This window comes from Drosophila grimshawi, unplaced genomic scaffold (genome assembly GCF_018153295.1).
Source record: "Drosophila grimshawi isolate 15287-2541.00 unplaced genomic scaffold, ASM1815329v1 contig_44, whole genome shotgun sequence".
NCBI lineage: Eukaryota > Metazoa > Arthropoda > Insecta > Diptera > Drosophilidae > Drosophila > Drosophila grimshawi.
The window spans coordinates 14,268,979-14,287,811 of NW_025063240.1; the positions used below are offsets into that span (position 1 = coordinate 14,268,979).

Genomic DNA, 18,833 nt, shown 5'->3' on the forward strand with positions numbered 1-18,833 from the left:
CCAACTATCTTAAATGAAGTAAATTAACAATTACTCGAAATTACATAAAAGCAAATTCTTAATCAAAGTTTCAGAATCTTCATCAGCTTAAGTACTGGTTTTTTTAGCAATATTCTACTTGCAGGTTCGGAGCTGTTGTTGTCGTGCCTAAATTTATTAGCTGGTGAGATTTGTTATTGTTTAATTGTGCTGTCTATTATATAGCTCAAGCTTCTAGCATATTAAAGATAAGTAGACAACTTTAAAGCATTCACAATTTGAATAATTTTTTGCACATAGCATTTAGCAAACATTAAGCATAAGCTCAACTATCGATAAGGCAATATTTGAGTAAACGAAAAGCGTGTTGAAAATCTTTTCTTTAACTCAGAATTAAAGACAGATCAATAATTCAGTTACTGCTTAAGCTGTCAATATATATGTATATTGTTATTAGTTAATATAAATGGAGGAATATCGCTGTTATTTTTGAATTTGATATTTCTTATCGAAACATCGATACATCGATTTTTAATTCGTGATTCTCTCGCGATTTCGACAAATGGGAGTTGTGTTATCTTTTAATAAAAACCATAGTAATAACAATACACACACAAAATTCGATTTGATAAGTGCCGCAGCGGCACAGGAACCTGCTGCAGCAGCCACATCATCAGCAACGACGCAGTTACAAAGTGGAACGGAGAACAAAAGCACCAACAGTATAACCCAACGCTGAAGCCGGCATCAGCATCAACGATAACATTTACAAATTTATTGACCAGTTATTAAGAAAAAAAACCCAAGATGGGTGCTCTGAAGTACATGGGCTGGATAACCAGCTGTTCGGTGTTCACGGCCTTCATATCGATTATCTGGCAGGCATTTCTGTCGCTGCAGGCCCTTAACAAGACGACCGTCCTTCTAACCGGTCTGCTTGCCATCGAGGGTGGCCTCAAACGTTCCGCCACGGCTCGTGCACCCAAAGTGGCTGTTGGCTATGGCGCCTGCACAGATCTCCAGATCAATGCGACAGAGTTTCTGGACACCTACTACAAATTGCGTGAGCCAAAGATGAGCTCCGATTTTGCATCGAACGATGTGAATAACGAGAACGAGCTGCTGCAATCATTTGCCTATTACTTCAAGAACGGCGCCGCAGCTGAGTAAGTGCATCCACCAGAAGATAATCCACATTTATACATTCATAATCTTTATTTTAGACGTGTTATCGCAAATGGCACGCTGTTCAAGCAGTTGATTGCGAATGCCAAGATAATGGACAAGGAGCGCATCCATTGGTATATGGGGGGCAATGCCCCATTAATGGCTGTGCGCTTTGTCATGGAGGGAGCGGATGTGCTGCTCGGCGCACACATGTCAAAAAAGTATATACCAGTTCTAATCAATAATTGATTATGAATAACTAATAATTTATTTATAGAATGCGTCCATTGCTGCCCAAGGAGATACGCCTGGCGGGCGATGAGATTGTCGAGGATGACATACACCTGATACTCGAATATAAGGCTGGCGACAGATGGGGTCCATATGAAGCGCCGCGTGCCAATCGATATATACTGCACAACGATAAGAATAATCCGCATCTGAGGTCTGTGGAGCAACTGACGGACGCACTGAAGCAATACCAACCACAATTGCTGGTGGTCAGCGGTCTGCAAATGATGGACATGTTCAAGTTTACGCCAGGCGTACGTGAGGCGCGCCTGCGTCAAGTGCAGATGCAGCTAACTAGCCAGCCAAGCGATACACTACATCACTTCGAGTTTGCCAGCTATGTGGAGTTGCAGCTGCTACAACAGCTGCGTCAGTTTGTCCTGCCCTATGTAGACTCTCTGGGCATGAACGAACAGGAGCTGTCCAATCTGCGCCAAGTGCTGCAGCATGGACGCACCACAATGGCCACCGACTGGAATCCACGCATAGCCCATACGCTGGACCAAATGCGACAGGTGTTTATCAATCTGATGGAGGATTATCATGCACATAAGCAGGCAGACACGCATCGACGCAAGATCTCCAGAATACATGTACATACGCTGGCCTACCAGGCCATTCTCACCATAGCCGACTCCAAGTGGAAGAATACACGTGCTGCGGCAGCCAAGGCGGCGTTGACGGCTCATCGTTATGTCTGCAAATCGCAGTTTGTGAGTGGTGCCTATTTGATTAGTTTTGCTTTGCCCATTCACTCAACTCCCCAATTACAGATTAATCCGGAGGCTGTCCTGTTGGTCTTGGATGACAGCTTTGCCACATCCGCTCAAGAGCAGGCGCCACGTATGCGAATGAATGCTGCCAATCCAGTGCCCTGCTGGAAAGAGTATATACAATTTGGCAAGGATCTTCAACGGATCGAGGTGGAGATTTGCGTGGCACCCGTGCTGGTTTGTCGGGTGGCCAAAAAGACGGCGGGCGCTGGCGATAATATATCCGCCTCGGGACTGGTGGCCCAACTCTGATTCATATTCGAACTTCAAGCAATATCGATCGATGCCAACGAGCATGTTTGGGACAGGTGAAGACTGCTTAGTATTTACGAAACGTGAACGAAATGCAAAAGACTCGAATAGTAAAACCCTTAAATTGAATCCTCGACAACCACCACCCACTTTCAAGAAACATTCCCTGTTGAATACTGTTTATAGACAGAGACAAATATACTCAGCACCTTAGTGACCTTAGAAACGCGTTACCTTCACAACTACATCGATTACGGACCGGCCGGCGAATCCTTTTGCGGAACAACGAACAACGATCGAGTTGGCTGATGGCCTTAGTACATATCTAGAAGAGTTTGCGGAGAAATTACTTTATGGAATCGAAATCAAACATATTCAAAATTCGGTTTCGTTGTTCTATGCATATCGAATCTCTGATATTTATGTATGACAACTTACTCATAATTATTTACTGTGTTCAAAATTATTCCTGAGATGCATATATATGCAGCCTAGTCTAAGTTTAATGTATTAGTCATTAATTATTTCGGTATTGTATCGATGTCAACCATTCCTACTAACAATTTGTTTTGCGCACTTGGTTCTAAGCTAAAAAAGCAATGCATTTATACATGTATAATAAAATTCCTGTTGAATGCAAAAGTACATGTTATATATTCACTTAATCGCATTTTAAATTGTAGAATTTCAACCAAAAACCTACTTTCAAATATTCCATTTCGACGTAATGCTTATCGGCGCGAATAAGCATTTAAAACGATATCGGGTGATACTTTTGTACTATCGATTCATCGATATGGCGATATTTCTGTTTCGAGAAGCTTCGCCACTATTCTCGGTCGACGTCGACGTCGTCGCTGCCTCAATTTCATTACGCTGAAAAAACGTGTCGGTCGCGGTAGAAAAATTGAACTGCGTTTGTAAATTCTTAAAATAATCATAAAGCGTTTACACATATAACAAATTGGCAAAAACTGTGCGTAACTCGTCAGACACATAATATGCATAATCCGAATTGTTATCAATGAAAAATCGTTGCAAATTCTGTGGTCGTCGATTTGGGTCCCACAGCCCACCAACAAATCCATAATTATCAATGTGAAAATGCCCCAAATCGAAGGCTACTCTCAAATCAAATACCATTTGAAATAAATTTCATGCCTCTGTGTTGTGTGTGTATCTCAATTGCTGACTTTAATACTAATTTTACATATTTTATCTTACAGTTGCTGAAAAACAGAAAAGCAAAATAGCCACACAGAGAAGCCGCCCATTGAAAAAAGCAAAGCAAATCAAATCAGCAGATACTAGGCAACAACGTCGTCGTCGTCTAACCAAATAATTAGTTAAACTAAATCAATCAAACGAAGAGAAGAAGGGAATATGTCTGTGATTGGCATCGATTTCGGTAACGAGGGCTGCTATGTGGCGGCGGCCAGATCCGGCGGCATCGAGACTCTTGCCAATGACTACAGTCTGCGTGCAACCCCGTAAGTATTAAATTGACACATGATTATGATTATTCGCTCTCTATATGTGTTATATATTGGCATTCAATTAACAAACTATTTTTTTAATCGAATTCGTTGTACATAATCGTTGCCTCTCTCTCTCTCAGTGTTTGAGGTTATGTGCAAATGTAAGTCATGCCCAGTTGTTTGTGTGTGTATGCGTACTCCCATAGGCGTGTGTATATGTATTAGGTGTGTGTGTGTATGCGCGCCTAGAAATTTCCAGTATTTTTTTATAGTTGTCACTGGTAACGCTTATAAAGAAAAAAACGATTTTCACATAAGTACATACAACATGTAATGTGCATATGTTCATATGTATGCATAATTCTATATGTATGTATGTATACGTATGTATATGCAATTGTGCGCTGAGGCCTAAATTTGGTTGTTGATTGTGTGCTCCATAAAAAGCATTGCAAATTAATGAGAATCAACTTTGAAATCTTGCATGTTCCATTTCCAATTTTTGACTTGGATTTTTGATTTATAAATGTAGACGGCGTGGGCGCAATTTCCACTTTTGCCAATATGTTTTTTTTTTTTGTATTATCTTTTTATATTCTCTTTGAATTTGGACAGTGTGCACACAACACACACACACAAACACTGTAGGCACGCACACGTTCGCATGTCATCGCATGCGTCATGCGGTCATTCGGTGTAGCATCAATGAAGAAGAGAGCGCAAAGCAAGCAGCAGCTGTTGCGGCGAACCGAGTGGGGAATAAAAGAGAGTGCGAGAAAGAGAGAGAGAGCAAAAGCATTGGTCAAAAATTAAGTCAAAGCCGGCTAAACACGCTGGAAAATACACACAAATGCACACGTATTGTTATATACATATACGACCTTGTGTGCATACATATACATGATGTATACATGCACACACACACACACAGATGTATGCCAGTTTGGTTCTGTTTGTTGTGGCAGTTTTTTTTTTTACCATATTTGACGCTTTTTATTTTTGCACTTATATTTCTTAAAATCGTTAAGCGTGACAAAGAATGCATTTATAAATTATGTAATTTATTTTGAATTCATTCTCGCACACAGCTCGTTTGTGGCCTTTGATGGGAAGAAGCGCATCATTGGCGTTGCCGCTAAGAACCAACAGGTGACCAACATGAAAAACACAGTCGGCGGCTTCAAGCGTTTACTTGGCCGCAAATTCAATGATCCACATGTACAACACGAACTCAAGAGCATTCCAGCGCGCGTGGAGGCGCGCAATGATGGCAGTATTGGCATCAAAGTCAACTATTTGCACGAGGATCAGCATTTCTCGCCGGAACAACTGACGGCCATGCTCTTCACCAAACTGAAGGAGTCCTCGGCGGCCGCTATGCAAACGCAGGTGAATGACTGTGTCATCACCTGTCCTGTCTTCTTTACGAATGCGGAGCGTCGCGCCTTGCTGGATGCCGCACAAATCGCCGGACTCAATGTGCTGCGCCTGATGAATGAGACAACGGCGACGGCGCTGTCCTATGGCTTCTACAAGAACGATCTGTTGGAGGATAAGCCTCGCAATGTGATCTTTGTTGATTTAGGCCACTCGTCGCTGCAGGTCAGCGCCTGTGTGTTCACCCAGGGCAAGCTAAAGATGCTGGCCAGCAGCTGGGATCAGATCGGTGGACGGGACATAGATCTGGCGCTGGCCGAATACTTCACCAAGGAGTTTCTCGAACGCTATAAGATTAATGCCAAGACCAATGCACGCGCCAATTTACGTCTGCTGACCGAAATCGAGAAGCTAAAGAAGCAGATGTCTGCCAACAGCACCATGCTGCCACTAAACATTGAATGCTTCTTGGATGATGTCGATGTCAGCTCCTCAATGCAACGTGCCCAAATGGAGGAGCTCTGCGCTCCAATCTTTCAACGAGTGGAGCAAACCTTTAAGAGGCTGCTGCAAGAGTCCAAGCTGTCATTGGACGAAATACATTCGGTGGAAATTGTTGGCGGCAGCACTCGCATACCATCCATCAAGCAGCTCATTGAGCAGGTCAGTTGCAATCACTTTTTGATTGATTTGCTCAAACTCAAAGCTAATCACCAATCACTAATTTGTTTGTTTTGATTGTAGGTCTTCAATAAGCCGGCTAGCACCACACTCAACCAGGATGAGGCTGTATCTCGCGGCGCAGCTCTTCAGTGCGCCATTATGTCGCCGGCTGTGCGTGTCCGTGAATTTGGAGTGACCGATATACAAAACTATGCCGTCAAAGTTCTCTGGGATGGCGATGGCGCCTCCTCGAATGGTGAGGTTGAGATCTTTCCGCAATTCCATCCGTCACCGTTCAGCCGCTTGGTGACAATTGCTCGCAAAGGACCCTTCAATGCGTCCATTGTGTATGGTCAGCAGGTGCCGTATCCGGATCAAACCATTGGCGTCTGGAAAATCAAGGACGTGAAGCCGACGGACCGTGGCGAGAGCCAGGACGTTAAACTGAAAGTGCGCATCAATCAGAATGGCATCGTATTGATTTCATCGGCTACACTTATCGATCGTAAGGAGCAGGAAGAGGCTGCCGCTGCTGGGGAGCAGGCTGCTGCCGAGGAGAAGACTGCCGGCGAGCAAGCGGCACCCAATGCTGGTGGCGAACAAATGGATGCCCAACCGGAGGTAAGTCTCAAATCTCTCATTCACTCATCATGTTGATCACCAATATCATCATCATCATCAGCATCTGTTGTTGCCTAGGCGCTGCTCTGTTTTCGCAGTTTTCTAACCCTTTCAAGTGTTTCACTTCTAACCACTCCACTCCACCCACTTCTCATCAATACAATCGGTTTCTCTTATTTCACTGCTAACTCTCTCTCTCTCTCTCTGTCTTTATTTGCTGTTCAGCTAGTCTTCCGTTAGTTAACTTAGACAGGGAATGAAACCTCAGCTAAAACACATATTTTTATTATCAAGATAGGCAAATATAAGGGATTATAAGCAGAACAAAATCTGAGTTTCAATTATTTGCATTTCTAGAAAAGCTATTGCTATAAAATATTCACAATTATTTATTATTTTTGTTTTATTATTGAATGAATTTTACATGAATTTTATGAATTTTACACAAACAACTCCGAGCATTGGGGCGTATACTTGTTATATATCATTATCGCATGAACGTTTGCTTCATCATTATCTCTAATATGCATTCTAAGCAATATATTAGTTATCTTTTAATGCTATGCATATTTGCAGCTCCCATTTTATGCTTTTTTTCTTTAATAATGAATGCGCTTTGGTTTCATTTCCCGTCTAGTGTTTTGTAGTAATTGTTGCTCTTGTTGATTTATTTAATATTGTGCATTGCATTTGTACTTTTTTGATATAAATATAAATATATATATATATATGCCACATATATACATACAACTACTATTACTACTATTACCCAAATATTGGATATTGTGCGCTCGCGTTTTGCTCTCTCTTAGGCATATTGTGAGAATGAGGATGATAATAATACATCAACAGCCTCATCACCTGGCGGACAAGGGTGGGCACAACGGGTCAAGGGCTGGTTTGGTTCGGTACGTTTTCAAATTTAAAGCAATTAAAATCTCTTTAAAATGCAATTATAATTTCTAAATATAAAAAATGAGAAATGTCACGAAATTGGAAATGTCGTTTGTGAAAATTCAAGCACAAAACTTTTGCGCTTTCTTTTCCCACCCAACAACCGATGGTAAAACGAATGATGAAGACCGCTCATAAGCCGCCTACCCTGTGTGCTCCTACATGAATATTGAAAAATAAAAAACTAAAAAGAAACTACAACAATTGAAATATGAAATTGCTTAAGCAAGTTGCCTAATACGCATAAAAAAATATATTTAAAAAAAAAAAAAAAACATTCTTGATTTATGCAAATATACATATATATTTCTTTATAATTTATTTATTATTTTGATAACCACAACAAAAACAACACGTTCTACAATGCGCCTTTAATCCAGTGAATGCTACTCCAGAACAACTTGCATTTACATAACTTAGACACGAATCACAATCTCCCGCTCATATTGTAGGCTGTTACTTGAGCTGTTTTTCCTCTTCGCTTTGTTGTTGTTCCGCTTCGAGCTATTTCCTCTTTCTATTGGCTACAAGAATTGGAAAAATTGTGCCCAAGCGAGATCCGTTCAATTATACTCATTATTATTGTTGTCTATTGTAGGGCACCGACAAGACCAAGAAGAAGTCCACAAAGGCCGTTGAGCTGCCAATGGACGTGGCTACGCATGGCTTCAATCTAGCCGAGATGGCCAATTATTCGCAACAGGAGACTAAGATGATCACCAACGATCAGAAGGAGACGGAGCGCATCGATGCTAAAAACGGATTGGAAGAGTTTGTTTACGATATGCGCAACAAGCTGCTGGTAGTTATTTTGAATCCACTTATAGCTATATGCATAGAAAACTATAACTGACATGCCTCAAATTTCTAGGGCGGACCACTTGAGCGTTATGTGGTCGATTCGGAGCGCGAAGCGATTGTGTCGCAGCTGAATGATCTCGAGAACTGGCTATATGAAGATGGTGTGGACTGCGAGCGTGAGACTTACACCAGCCGACTCACGGCGTTGCTGCAAAAGACCGATCCCATCCGGCATCGCGCACACGATTTCGAGCAGTGTCCAGCTGTTTTCGAGGAGCTGAAGAACAGCATCGCTTGGGCCCGCCAGGCCGTCACCGAGTTCCGCAAGGGAGTGCCCAAATACGATCATCTGACGGAGACCGAGTTCATCAACATTGCCGAAACTGCGGACAAGGCGCAAAAGTGGCTAGATACCAATCTGTCGAAGTTCACGCAATCTCCTCGCACCGCTGATAGTCCCGTGCAGCTTGCAGCTCTGCGCCACGAGGTGCAATCATTGAATGCCTGCGTCAACTCGGTCATTACGCGCGCGAAACCGAAGCCAGCTCCTGCTAAGACAACGACTCCGCCCAAGGATACCGCGAATGCGGATCAAAATGGTGGCGATCCAAATTCGGCTGCTGCCGGCGACAAAATGGATGTGGATGGCAACAATGCGCAGAATGCGGGCGTCAATGATCCATCCATGGATGTGGAGTGAGCTGTGCTCAATGTGCGTCGTCTCGTCGGTAAAGAGTATATTCAAAAATATATATATGGTATTGGCTAACGGTAAACAAACAACAACAACATCAACTACATCAACAACAACAAAAACAAGAAAACAAATTTAACTTAACGTATACAAGAACATGAAACAAACAACAAAACAACAATTGTATATGCACTTTTGCTTTTTCGAAGCATCAGCAGACAAACTGGCAAACTGTAAACATAAGCTACACGTGTAAGCGAATAAAACAAAGGATTATGATTTGATTAAATGCAGCAACAGATAACGGTAGAGACAGGCAATGAATAGTAGTGGCAGGCAGCGCTGAATGGATGTGGATGCAACAACAACAACAAATTAATAAAAAAGAAACATTTTCTAATCGACAATTTTTTGCATATAGTTGAATAATAACAAAAGCGACACTAAATGAATGGAATTCAAATAATCAAATAAAATTATAATGATGATTCCGAAAAGCACGAAAAATGGGTTTCATTTTTAAATCGGTCACATTGACTACAATGTGGGGGTCTGAAATTTCCCTATTCACATATTCAAGATCAAAGACGTATGTATTTTATAGGTTTAGGATATATGTATTATAAGCAAATAAACAATCTGTTTTGTTTCATTGCCAATATAAACATTTTCTGGGAAATTGAAATTGTTGGAATGCCCATTAAGTGAGATTCATATATGCACGCATATATGCATATATATATATTTATATTCTTGAAGAGCAACGGTTTAGGTATAAAATGTAGAAACGTTCATAAATATTCCATTCACGTTTTGGCTGCTGAACATATCGCAACAAGTTTAAAGAAAAAATCAAATTATTAAAATGAAAGTCATTGTAATTTTACTAATTGTCATGCAGGCATATTTAATAAGCGCTGCATCCACAAATCTTTCGGTGAGTGACGAAAATTATCAACTAGAAATAAAAATAACTCGAATTTCGTTGTACAGTTGAGCGAGTTATCGGTCAATTTGAATAAACGTTGCGAATCCTATTGCCAAACTCTGATGCAGAGTGAAGATGAACCCGAAAAAGATAACAAAATAAAGGAACTCGAAGCTAAGATAGCTGAGCTTCAAGCCAATTTGGCGGATCTTAGTGAGAAGACAAGTGAATATGAGCAGAAAATGAAATTGGACGATGAGCTAGTGGCACAGATTAGTTCGAGAATGGATAACATGAAAAATAAAGTGCAACAAATTGCACACATCCACTCAAATAAGATGCCCACACAAATGGAAATCGAAGCTAAAATCTAAATAAATTTAAATATTCTACATTTAAACTTTGTTCTCTGAAATGATGGAAAATACATACGACACTTGTAGCATAACATTGTGATTATATTTTGAGATTTATATGCGCTCACATTAAAAAACATGTTTACTTATAAAGGGGGGAATGCAAATGCGAAGCTAAGCGTAGCGTGTATCTAATCACATACATGGGCTATATACGAGTTAATTAGAACATTCAGCTGCAATGGTGACTAGGGCATATATATGTATACATATGTATTTGGAGATATATTCTACTATTCGTGGACAGTTTATTTAGGGGTCGATTGAGGGCTCTTCGATGCGATCCAGTTTGATAATTAATGCATTTATGATGCAGGCGCCCGCCTCTTTGGTAAACCAGCATAGGTCGTTGAGCAGATGTACAGAGGATTCATTAAGAGTGCCAGATCCGCCGCTAGCTGCGGCACCCTCATTGCCCGCTTCATTGTCGATCGTATTCAGGCTGCGTCTCTTCGCCTCGGCGGCTGTTTTGCCCGTGGTGACGCCAGAGATAGACTGACGCCGTACATACACCTCAAACGAGGTGGAGATGCGATGCACACCCTGATCGGAGACATAGTGATGTTGCGGCAGCACTGGTTCAATAACGGTGGCATTGGGCGAATAATACAACTCCAGGCGGGTGCCGGGCTCATCCTTATGCGTGGTCGTCACCATGTCCTCGTCCATTTCAAGCGGCAGTGGCTGTCCCCGATCCAATATGGCGCGTATCTTATCCACGCGCGTCATATAGTAGAAGGGTAGCCAATCGCCATTGAGATCCAAGTGCACTTGCCCAGCAGATGACCCGGAAGCAGATGTGCTCAGCGCATTGACTGTCAGCTGGTTTAGCTTGAAGTAGACCCAGCCCTCTAGTTTGTCGCCGTTGCCGTGGCAGTTTCCGCTGCACTTGGAGCAGAAGCAAATCGGATCGAGGCGTGTATCGAAGAAGGCCTGCGGCAGCACCAACGACGAACAGAAACGTTTCACCTGCTTCAGATACTCGCAATCGTTTTGCTCCAGTCCCGCTGCTGCCGTACGCAAAGATTCGCGAGCATTGCTACTGGAATTGGTCTCCGATTCCAGGGAGTTGAGCGAGGAGAGATCCAAATTCAGCAAGGACATCTGATCGGGCATCAGATGATGCTGCATGCGCGTGTACTCATTCTGCTGCAACTGCTGCAGCAGCAACAAATGATTCATATAATCAATTTCATCATCCTCTAGCACATTGTCACCCGGCTCGCTGGACTGTTCGCGTTCGTTGATTGCCTCCACTACAGCCTCCACATTGTTCTCACTATGCTCCGATTCGTGTGAGGCCACCATGGACGAGGAGGCCACATTGGAGCACAATGGTTGATCATCGTACTCCTTGTTCGTGTCGTAAACAGCGTTCGATGCATGCGCCTGAGCCACAGCATTATTCGAGCCGCTCGCACCACCGCCCGTTGAGGTATTCAGCGAGTTCTGGAAACGTTGGGTGCTCTGACTCCGCTGGATGTTCAGATTCGTGTTGTGCTGCAGCTGCAAGGATTCGCGCAGACAACTGCAAAACAGCAGTCAAAAATTAATAATTATCCTATATACATATATAAGTTGCACTTACCACGTGGATGAAGAGCCTCCTAGCTCATTTCGTTGCTGTTCCAGTGTGCGATTCTTAATCGAAATATTAAGCAGCAGATTCTCCGAGACGCTCTCCATAACCGAACGGGTCCTGGTTGTGAAAAGGAAGACAAAATTATAGAACAACATCGATTGGGAGTAATTGGGAACACTAACATGATGTTGCCAGAGGCAGAAGTTGAGGCACCCGTTGGAAATTCTCTGCCACTATCGCTCAACTGCTCCGTATCCTTCTCCTTCTCATGCATCTCAAGGTGCGCCTTCTCGCACTGCTGCGGCATATTGTCTAACTCCAGTGCCTCAGGTGCCTCCAAAATTGGCGTACCATTGGCATTGCCATTGCGTGTCGCATCGCTTCCAGTGAGCAGCGTGATTTTCTCACACTTGCCATAGATATCAAAAATTGGATACACATGACCAGACAAGCCACTGGCCAGATCCTCTAGATTTGTGGAACCAACCATGATGACTGAAAAGGAATGAGAATGTTACCAGATAGTAGTGATTGCTGCTGCTGTTCAACTTACCTAACATGCCAGCGTGTGTCAGCGTCATGGTGATCACTGTGCCCACCTGTATGTTCTCGAGTGCCTCACCATACTTCGAGGCCATAACCTGACCATTGATGTTGATGTAGTCATGGGTGGCCAGCCAGCAGCTGCTCTTGCAGTTCAGCAGCGATATGGGCATGGATTGTGCCTGCGGGCACGTGGCCAGCACACCCAAGCTGAGCGTGCCCTTCCACTTATTGTTGATGGTGTCCACTTTGATGCTGATGCTCTCGCCCTTGCACAGTGGCTTGTTGAGGCTTACGATGGCCTGGTTGAAGGACTTGCTTCTGGCGGCACTGCGTCTATCGTCTCCGAGGCGTACATTCTTATTGGATATGTCGACGAATTCATAGTTTTGCGCCTCTGAATCGATCGATTCCAGCATTGAGCTGTCCTGCTTGTTCAGTGGATCCATGCCAAAGTCCATCGAATCCTGCAGCCGCAGACTGCATGGACGTAACGGCGATGCCGGCATCTGCGTGGAAATCACCTGAATACCCATCGTTGAGCCCATCAGCTCGGCCACCACATACACATTGTTGGGCACATTGTGAAACTGAATATTGACGTTCTCCGAATTGAGCAGAATGCTAACCGAATTCTCCACACGCTCCAGCGTAATGCGATCATCCACACGCAACCATTCCAGGGAAGCTAGCGATCGCTGCAGGCAGCTGGAATTCAAGTGGACCTCGTTGCCACTGACATACCAAACATTCGCCGGGATGCGCTTGAGACTCGTCGGCAGCATCTTGCGCACACTTTCATCTGCCAAGTTGAGATCGGTGATGCCAATGCTGAGACAGCCTGCAAAAGGAAGAACTAGAATAAAGAATACATATATATATAGATATATATCAGACTCACCGGCAAAAATGGGATTAATGGAGGTTAGTTTGATTTCAAAGGGTGAGCCGGCGCTGAGCGGATGCTCTGAGAAGACCAGACTGTGGGAGAGAGCAGCCGTGGCGCCAGCATATCGAGATACCTCTGTCCAATCCCTGGTCAGAACGACATTGCCCGAAATGTAGGTCCAGCGATGTTTCGCCTCCAGTGCTGGATGCTGTATGACAGATGTGGCCTGGCAGCTCTGCGAATTCTCGCTGGTGGCATACGGAGCACGTATGTCCAGCTGTGTTTGGGTCAGACTGACCTGAGCACACTGCCCGTAGAGATCGATGATGGCCCAAATGTTGGGCGCATGACACTCCCCGGCTGGACCCTGATCCATGCCATCAACAAAGAAGTGTATAAAGTCGCCGTTGCGCATGACGCCGACACGTGTGCCCGTCCCAAGCGTATCCAGATCGATGAGCACATTCGTCCGAATGGTCTTCCGATTGTGGAAGATCATTGGACCGCACAATATAATCGTATCATTGGCTTCCAAATCTGTAGCATTTGGCGCCAGTTGTATGTCCTCCGGCCGAGTGCCAGTGACGCCAATCTCAATGTTGCCCGACCAGTGACGCACCATTGTCTCCAGCTCCACCTCGAAGAGTTCGCGATTGCGCAACGGCCGATTGCTAAATACAATGGCATCATTGAACTCCGCAAGAGAATTGGGACGGGATGCAGTCATGCCACTGTTCGAGATGCCTGCGTTGGCGCCGTGTATGTTGTGGAAGCGGAGCGGAACCTCGCTGTACAGCGTCGTATTGGAAATGGTTGAGTTGCCTGTATCGGGACTGCCGCACTCGGAGGTGTCAATGATGCTTGCCTGGGCCGCCTGGCCATACAGATCGATGACGCCGTAGACACGCTCCGGCACATTTGTGGCAGCCGGTCCCTGGTCAATGCCATTGACCCAAAAGTGCAAGGTGCCATCATCTTTACGCACCACGCCCACACGATCTCCGACCTGGAGGCGATCCAGATTCTGGCCATACTGCTCGATGACAGTGACGCCATTCTGCATTACACCATTGCCAGTCATCATCCAGGTGCCGGAGCTGCAAAAGAGAGGCGAAGTGATCAATATAAAACCAAGAGAGATCCTACCGTGTGAAGGGTATCTTCGCCTACCGCACGTTTGTCATGGTGAACGGAAAGTCCAGATCATCGGCGGTGTGCGTGGTCACTCCCATTTCAACGGAGCCCGCCCATTTGGTGACTACGCGTTCGAGACGCACCTGGAACAGTTCATTGGGACGCAGTGGACGACGTGTGAGCACCACGCCATTATTGAAATCATCCGCAGCGCTGCAATAAACGGAGTAAGATTTATGTAAAGAGACCAACTGTGATTGGGATTGTGACACGCTTACTTGGGTCGAAGCGCAGTGCGTCCACTTTGAGTGACTGTGGCATGGCTGCCGCAGATGTGATGAAATGTGAGCCGATCATCGTTGCGTGCGATGGCCCGTGTGCTGGATATGGTCTCGCTCAATCCACCAGCTGCACCGGCTACATTCATTTCGCTCTCCGGACTGAGCAGACTCAGTGTGGGCGTGCCTGACTGGACGGCGGTGTACATGCCGGCAACAAAGTTGTTGCGCCTGGTCACCAAATTCTGTTGTTCGCGCTCGTCGCGATCCACAATGGTCACTTTGATGGTCATGCCGTACAGATCGATGACGCCCCATAATGTGGCAGCGACACGTGTCGCCGCCACGCCCTGATCCTGCCCATTGATGTAGTAGTGCAGATTGGCATTCGATTTACGCATCATGCCCACCCGATCCCCTTCGCGCAGCTCATCCAGATTGAATTCCCCATACTGCCGACGCGTGCCTTTGCCGTTGGTGAGGATGCCACAGCCGGACATCATGATGGTGCCGCTACGCATGTTCGTCATCGTTGCCGGAAAGTGCAACACCGTCGGATTGTGCGTGGTCACACCGACCTCAATCGAACCCGACCACTTGTCCACCAGCTTATCGATGCGTATCTCGAACAGCTCATTGTCTCGCAGCGGACGATGGGTCATCACGACGCCATTGTTGAACTCATCGAGCGGACGACGTCGCTCCGCTGAACGGAAATTGGGCACCAGCTTGACCAAGGAGCCGCAACGCGTATGAAACCGCAGCCGATCGTTCACATCGTAGAAGTCGCCAATGCCGCTGCTCGAGCTACAACTAGCATTGCCATTGAGATTAAGGCGTGCCAACGCATCCAGGCTACAGCTATCGACCACACTAACATCCACGCTCATGGGCACATCCAGATTCTGTACAACCTGCTGCAATGGCTGTTGCAACGGCGAGTCCAGCAGCTGCAAAATGACAAATCTTGAGTCAACTGAAAACTGGACAGGTGATCAACCAAAGCTAAAAATACCTCGCTGCTGCTGTTGAACAAGCTGCTGCAGGCGTCTGTGGGGCAGAGGGAGACCTGCACACACCGCCCATACAGATCCACAAGTGCCCAGAGCGGCTTGGGCATATTCTTGGCGGCGATGCCCATCGATTCACCATTCACATAGAAGATGAGATCGTGGTTGGAGGTGCGCATGACACCGACGCGATCATTCTCGTTGAGCGTCTCCAGATCGGTGCCATAGTACTCGATCAGACGCCGGCCATCCTTGCGCACATCAATGCCCGACATGACCCAGGTGCCATTCCTCATAGCTGTCGCACAGGCAACCAATTCCAAATCCTCGGGCGACTCAGAAGTGACGCCAATCTCAATGCTGCCGCCCCACGAATGATTCTGTTGGGCATAACAGAGTCAGGCTTATAAGCACATACTTATACTTATATTTATACACAACTCACCTTTTTCTCGATGACCACCTCGAAGAGGACATCGTCGACGAGGGGCTCCGCACTGAAGACGAGCGCATGACTAAAATTTCGCATCGAGCGCTGCGCGGAGCGATTGCCATTGCCCAGCGTTATGGAGCGACCGCAGCGTGTGTGAAAGCATTGCAAGGCGGAGCTGGCTGCCATGTCTGTGACTTTATTTAATTATGCTCGAAAATAACACTTTTTTCACTGCTCATTGTTATTTTGAACTAAGTTGCAGTTAACGACAGCTCTCAATTGTTTTGCACTATTGGATCTATGCATGGTTTTTTTTTTATCCTTCAATTAATACTTAAATGTAGCGTGTCATGTGCCAATTGACGAGGCTCCTTTATTTGAAATAGTTTATTTTTAATTGCTGGCTCCTTTTCCTGTTTTTCAGTCGTTCTTTTTTTATTTTTTTTTATTTGGGTTACTTGTTAACAGCAGGTGAACAGCGATACAATCTTAACATTCCATTGTCTGTTACTTAACGGTAGCAACTTTATTTATTTTTATAAAATCAGAAGTTAATTATCTTTCAATTTTAGAAAACATTCAATTAATTAAAAACACAAGCAACTGCTTAATAAATAAATGATTGTTGGGGGTTTGTCTCCTTAAAAAGGTTTATAATTTAAATTTAACAGTCGCTACTTTATTATAACAGAAAATATCAACTAAATGCATTGCTGTTGTTGCACTATTCGATTTATTTGTAGTCGACTATCGATGGAACAGCTGCTAGTCGCTTAGCAGAGCACTTTGTGGATTATTTGTTGTGAGCAAGGGTAAATTTGCGATCAGAGCTCGTTTATTTTTGCTTAATGTTTAACAAATTGAATATATTGAGCGCCTGAATTCATAGCTCAAGTGAATGTGAAGCTACGAAATATTTACTAAAAATACAAAAGAAAGAGCAGCAGTCGCTGCTCGATAATAAGCTATCGATAGACAAAACACATTGTGAGAATTTTAGCTGCAAACAAAACAATATTTAAACAAGGAAACAAACAATATTTAAGTTCAAACTGTTCAAACAGTTCAAACTGGCCCACCAATGTCTTCACCACAGCCCCAAAAGCAGTTCAAAATGAATCGCGCCAAGAACAACAATCAAATTAACTCGCCAGGTCAACGCAAACTGCAAAATTCCATGGAACGACTGGAACTGCAACAATCGAATATAAACAGACGCGCCGCCGGCTCTAACTGGCAATCGTCGATTACAGCAGCTACCGGCACCGAGAACCAGAAGCAGTCAGCAGCAGCAGCTGATGGTGAGGTACTCGTCGCTGGCGATGCCCCATTGACGAAATCGGCGCGTGCGCGTCTGAAGCGGAAGGCACAGAGGAATCGCTACCTGGCCATGGACTGCGAGATGGTCGGCGTGAGCCACAACGGCTGCGAGGATATGCTGGCGCGCGTCTCTATCGTGAACAAGCGAGGTGAGGTGCTGTTGGACAAGTATGTGAAGCCGCGTCAGCCTGTCGTCGATTATCGCACCAGTGTCTCGGGCATTCGACCGCATGACATTGAGAATGGGGAGGATTTCAAAGCGGTGCAGGCAGAGGTGGCTAAGATGTTACAGGGCAAGATACTGGTGGGTCATGCGCTGCGCAAAGATCTCGGTGTGCTGAGCATTAAGCATCCAGTGGCCCACATTCGCGATACTTCACGCTACAAGCCGCTTTGCAAGCTCGTCTCCAATGGACACACGCCTAGCCTGAAGCGCCTGACTCTGTCCGTGCTCGGCCAAGAGATTCAGACGGGGGAGCACAGCTCTGTGGAGGATGCACGTGCCGCGATGGGCGTCTACAATCGCATCGCCGCCGACTGGGAGCGTCACATCCAGAAGCAGCAGAAGCAGCAGCACCACATATGACAAAGGAGGAGAAAGAATCTCCTTAGTTTTAAGTTATTATTAATTGAGTTTAATAAATGTATAAAGTGTTGAAATTTAAAGTTAAGATGCATCAATGTCGGCCCTCGGGTCATCGCTGAGCACGCTACCATGGATGGCATTGTGGCGCTCCATCAGCTCATGCCACGGATCCTCGAGCATTGAGCTGTGAAAGTACTGTGAGGAGGGATTGTTTCCGCTTCGGTCTCCAAATGTGGATCGATGACTTCCACGTCCACGTCCGCCGCGATAGCCGTAATTGCGACGCTGATCTTGTTGCGGTGTTTTATTCTGATAGAAGTGCGGCCTCTTTTCGCCGGAGCTCTGTCCTCTGTCCTCGAAGAAGAAGAAGTCACCATTTTCGGATTGAGGCGTTGCTTTTCTGCTCTGATAGAAATGCGACGCGTTCTGATTAGAGTTGTGTGTTGTCTGTCGTCTGTCCGTTGGCGGGGATTGCAGGCCGCCCGCATGCTGGGACATGTAGTCCGTTGTTTGTGATGGATATTGGCCCACATTTTTTGCGTAAGGTGAATAATAATTGCAGTTTTTTCGCGGCGTTCCCATTGTATAATGCTGTTGGTAAACAAATCTGTATTTACAGCAAAGTTACTGCCAGGGATGGTGCTCTTATCGATATATTAATCGA

General features: G+C 45.1%; 5 protein-coding genes across 9 annotated transcripts; 3 read left to right on the plus strand and 2 right to left on the minus strand.

The window, feature by feature from the left end:
- The first annotated feature begins 553 nt into the window (after positions 1 to 553).
- On the plus strand, positions 554 to 3,127 carry LOC6556704 (ADP-dependent glucokinase). Its single transcript, XM_001984229.3, has 4 exons — positions 554 to 1,145; positions 1,203 to 1,367; positions 1,424 to 2,150; positions 2,211 to 3,127. Exons 1-4 carry the CDS (start codon positions 787 to 789, stop codon positions 2,460 to 2,462), a joined length of 1,503 nt encoding a protein of 500 aa, XP_001984265.1. The 5' UTR covers positions 554 to 786; the 3' UTR covers positions 2,463 to 3,127.
- A 193-nt stretch (positions 3,128 to 3,320) lies between these two features.
- On the plus strand, positions 3,321 to 10,426 carry LOC6556739 (heat shock 70 kDa protein 4). 5 transcript variants are annotated; one of them, XM_001984228.3, is made up of 8 exons: positions 3,366 to 3,438; positions 3,689 to 3,952; positions 5,029 to 5,980; positions 6,062 to 6,601; positions 7,414 to 7,509; positions 8,154 to 8,357; positions 8,427 to 9,987; positions 10,044 to 10,426. In XM_001984228.3, exons 2-7 carry the CDS (start codon positions 3,846 to 3,848, stop codon positions 9,054 to 9,056), a joined length of 2,529 nt encoding a protein of 842 aa, XP_001984264.1. In that variant the 5' UTR covers positions 3,366 to 3,438; positions 3,689 to 3,845; the 3' UTR covers positions 9,057 to 9,987; positions 10,044 to 10,426. The 5 variants fall into 5 exon arrangements, with proteins under 5 accessions (XP_032599413.1, XP_032599414.1, XP_032599415.1 ...); XM_032743520.2 differs by having other exon boundaries at positions 3,368 to 3,382; XM_032743522.2 differs by lacking the exon at positions 7,414 to 7,509 and having other exon boundaries at positions 3,321 to 3,438.
- On the minus strand, positions 10,419 to 16,684 carry LOC6557191 (neuralized-like protein 4). Its single transcript, XM_001984227.3, has 9 exons — positions 16,276 to 16,684; positions 15,836 to 16,210; positions 14,821 to 15,770; positions 14,579 to 14,755; positions 13,421 to 14,505; positions 12,530 to 13,360; positions 12,159 to 12,471; positions 11,983 to 12,093; positions 10,419 to 11,922 (listed from the first exon to the last, which is right to left on the minus strand). Exons 1-9 carry the CDS (start codon positions 16,447 to 16,449, stop codon positions 10,647 to 10,649), a joined length of 5,292 nt encoding a protein of 1,763 aa, XP_001984263.1. The 5' UTR covers positions 16,450 to 16,684; the 3' UTR covers positions 10,419 to 10,646.
- A 327-nt stretch (positions 16,685 to 17,011) lies between these two features.
- LOC6557054 (RNA exonuclease 4) lies at positions 17,012 to 18,249 on the plus strand. The gene has a single exon (XM_001984226.2). It carries the CDS (start codon positions 17,345 to 17,347, stop codon positions 18,167 to 18,169), a length of 825 nt encoding a protein of 274 aa, XP_001984262.2. The 5' UTR covers positions 17,012 to 17,344; the 3' UTR covers positions 18,170 to 18,249.
- Positions 18,192 to 18,777, minus strand: LOC6557172. Its single transcript, XM_001984225.2, has one exon. The coding sequence runs from the start codon at positions 18,749 to 18,751 to the stop codon at positions 18,251 to 18,253; it is 501 nt and encodes a 166-aa protein (XP_001984261.2). The 5' UTR covers positions 18,752 to 18,777; the 3' UTR covers positions 18,192 to 18,250.
- Positions 18,778 to 18,833: the final 56 nt, after the last annotated feature.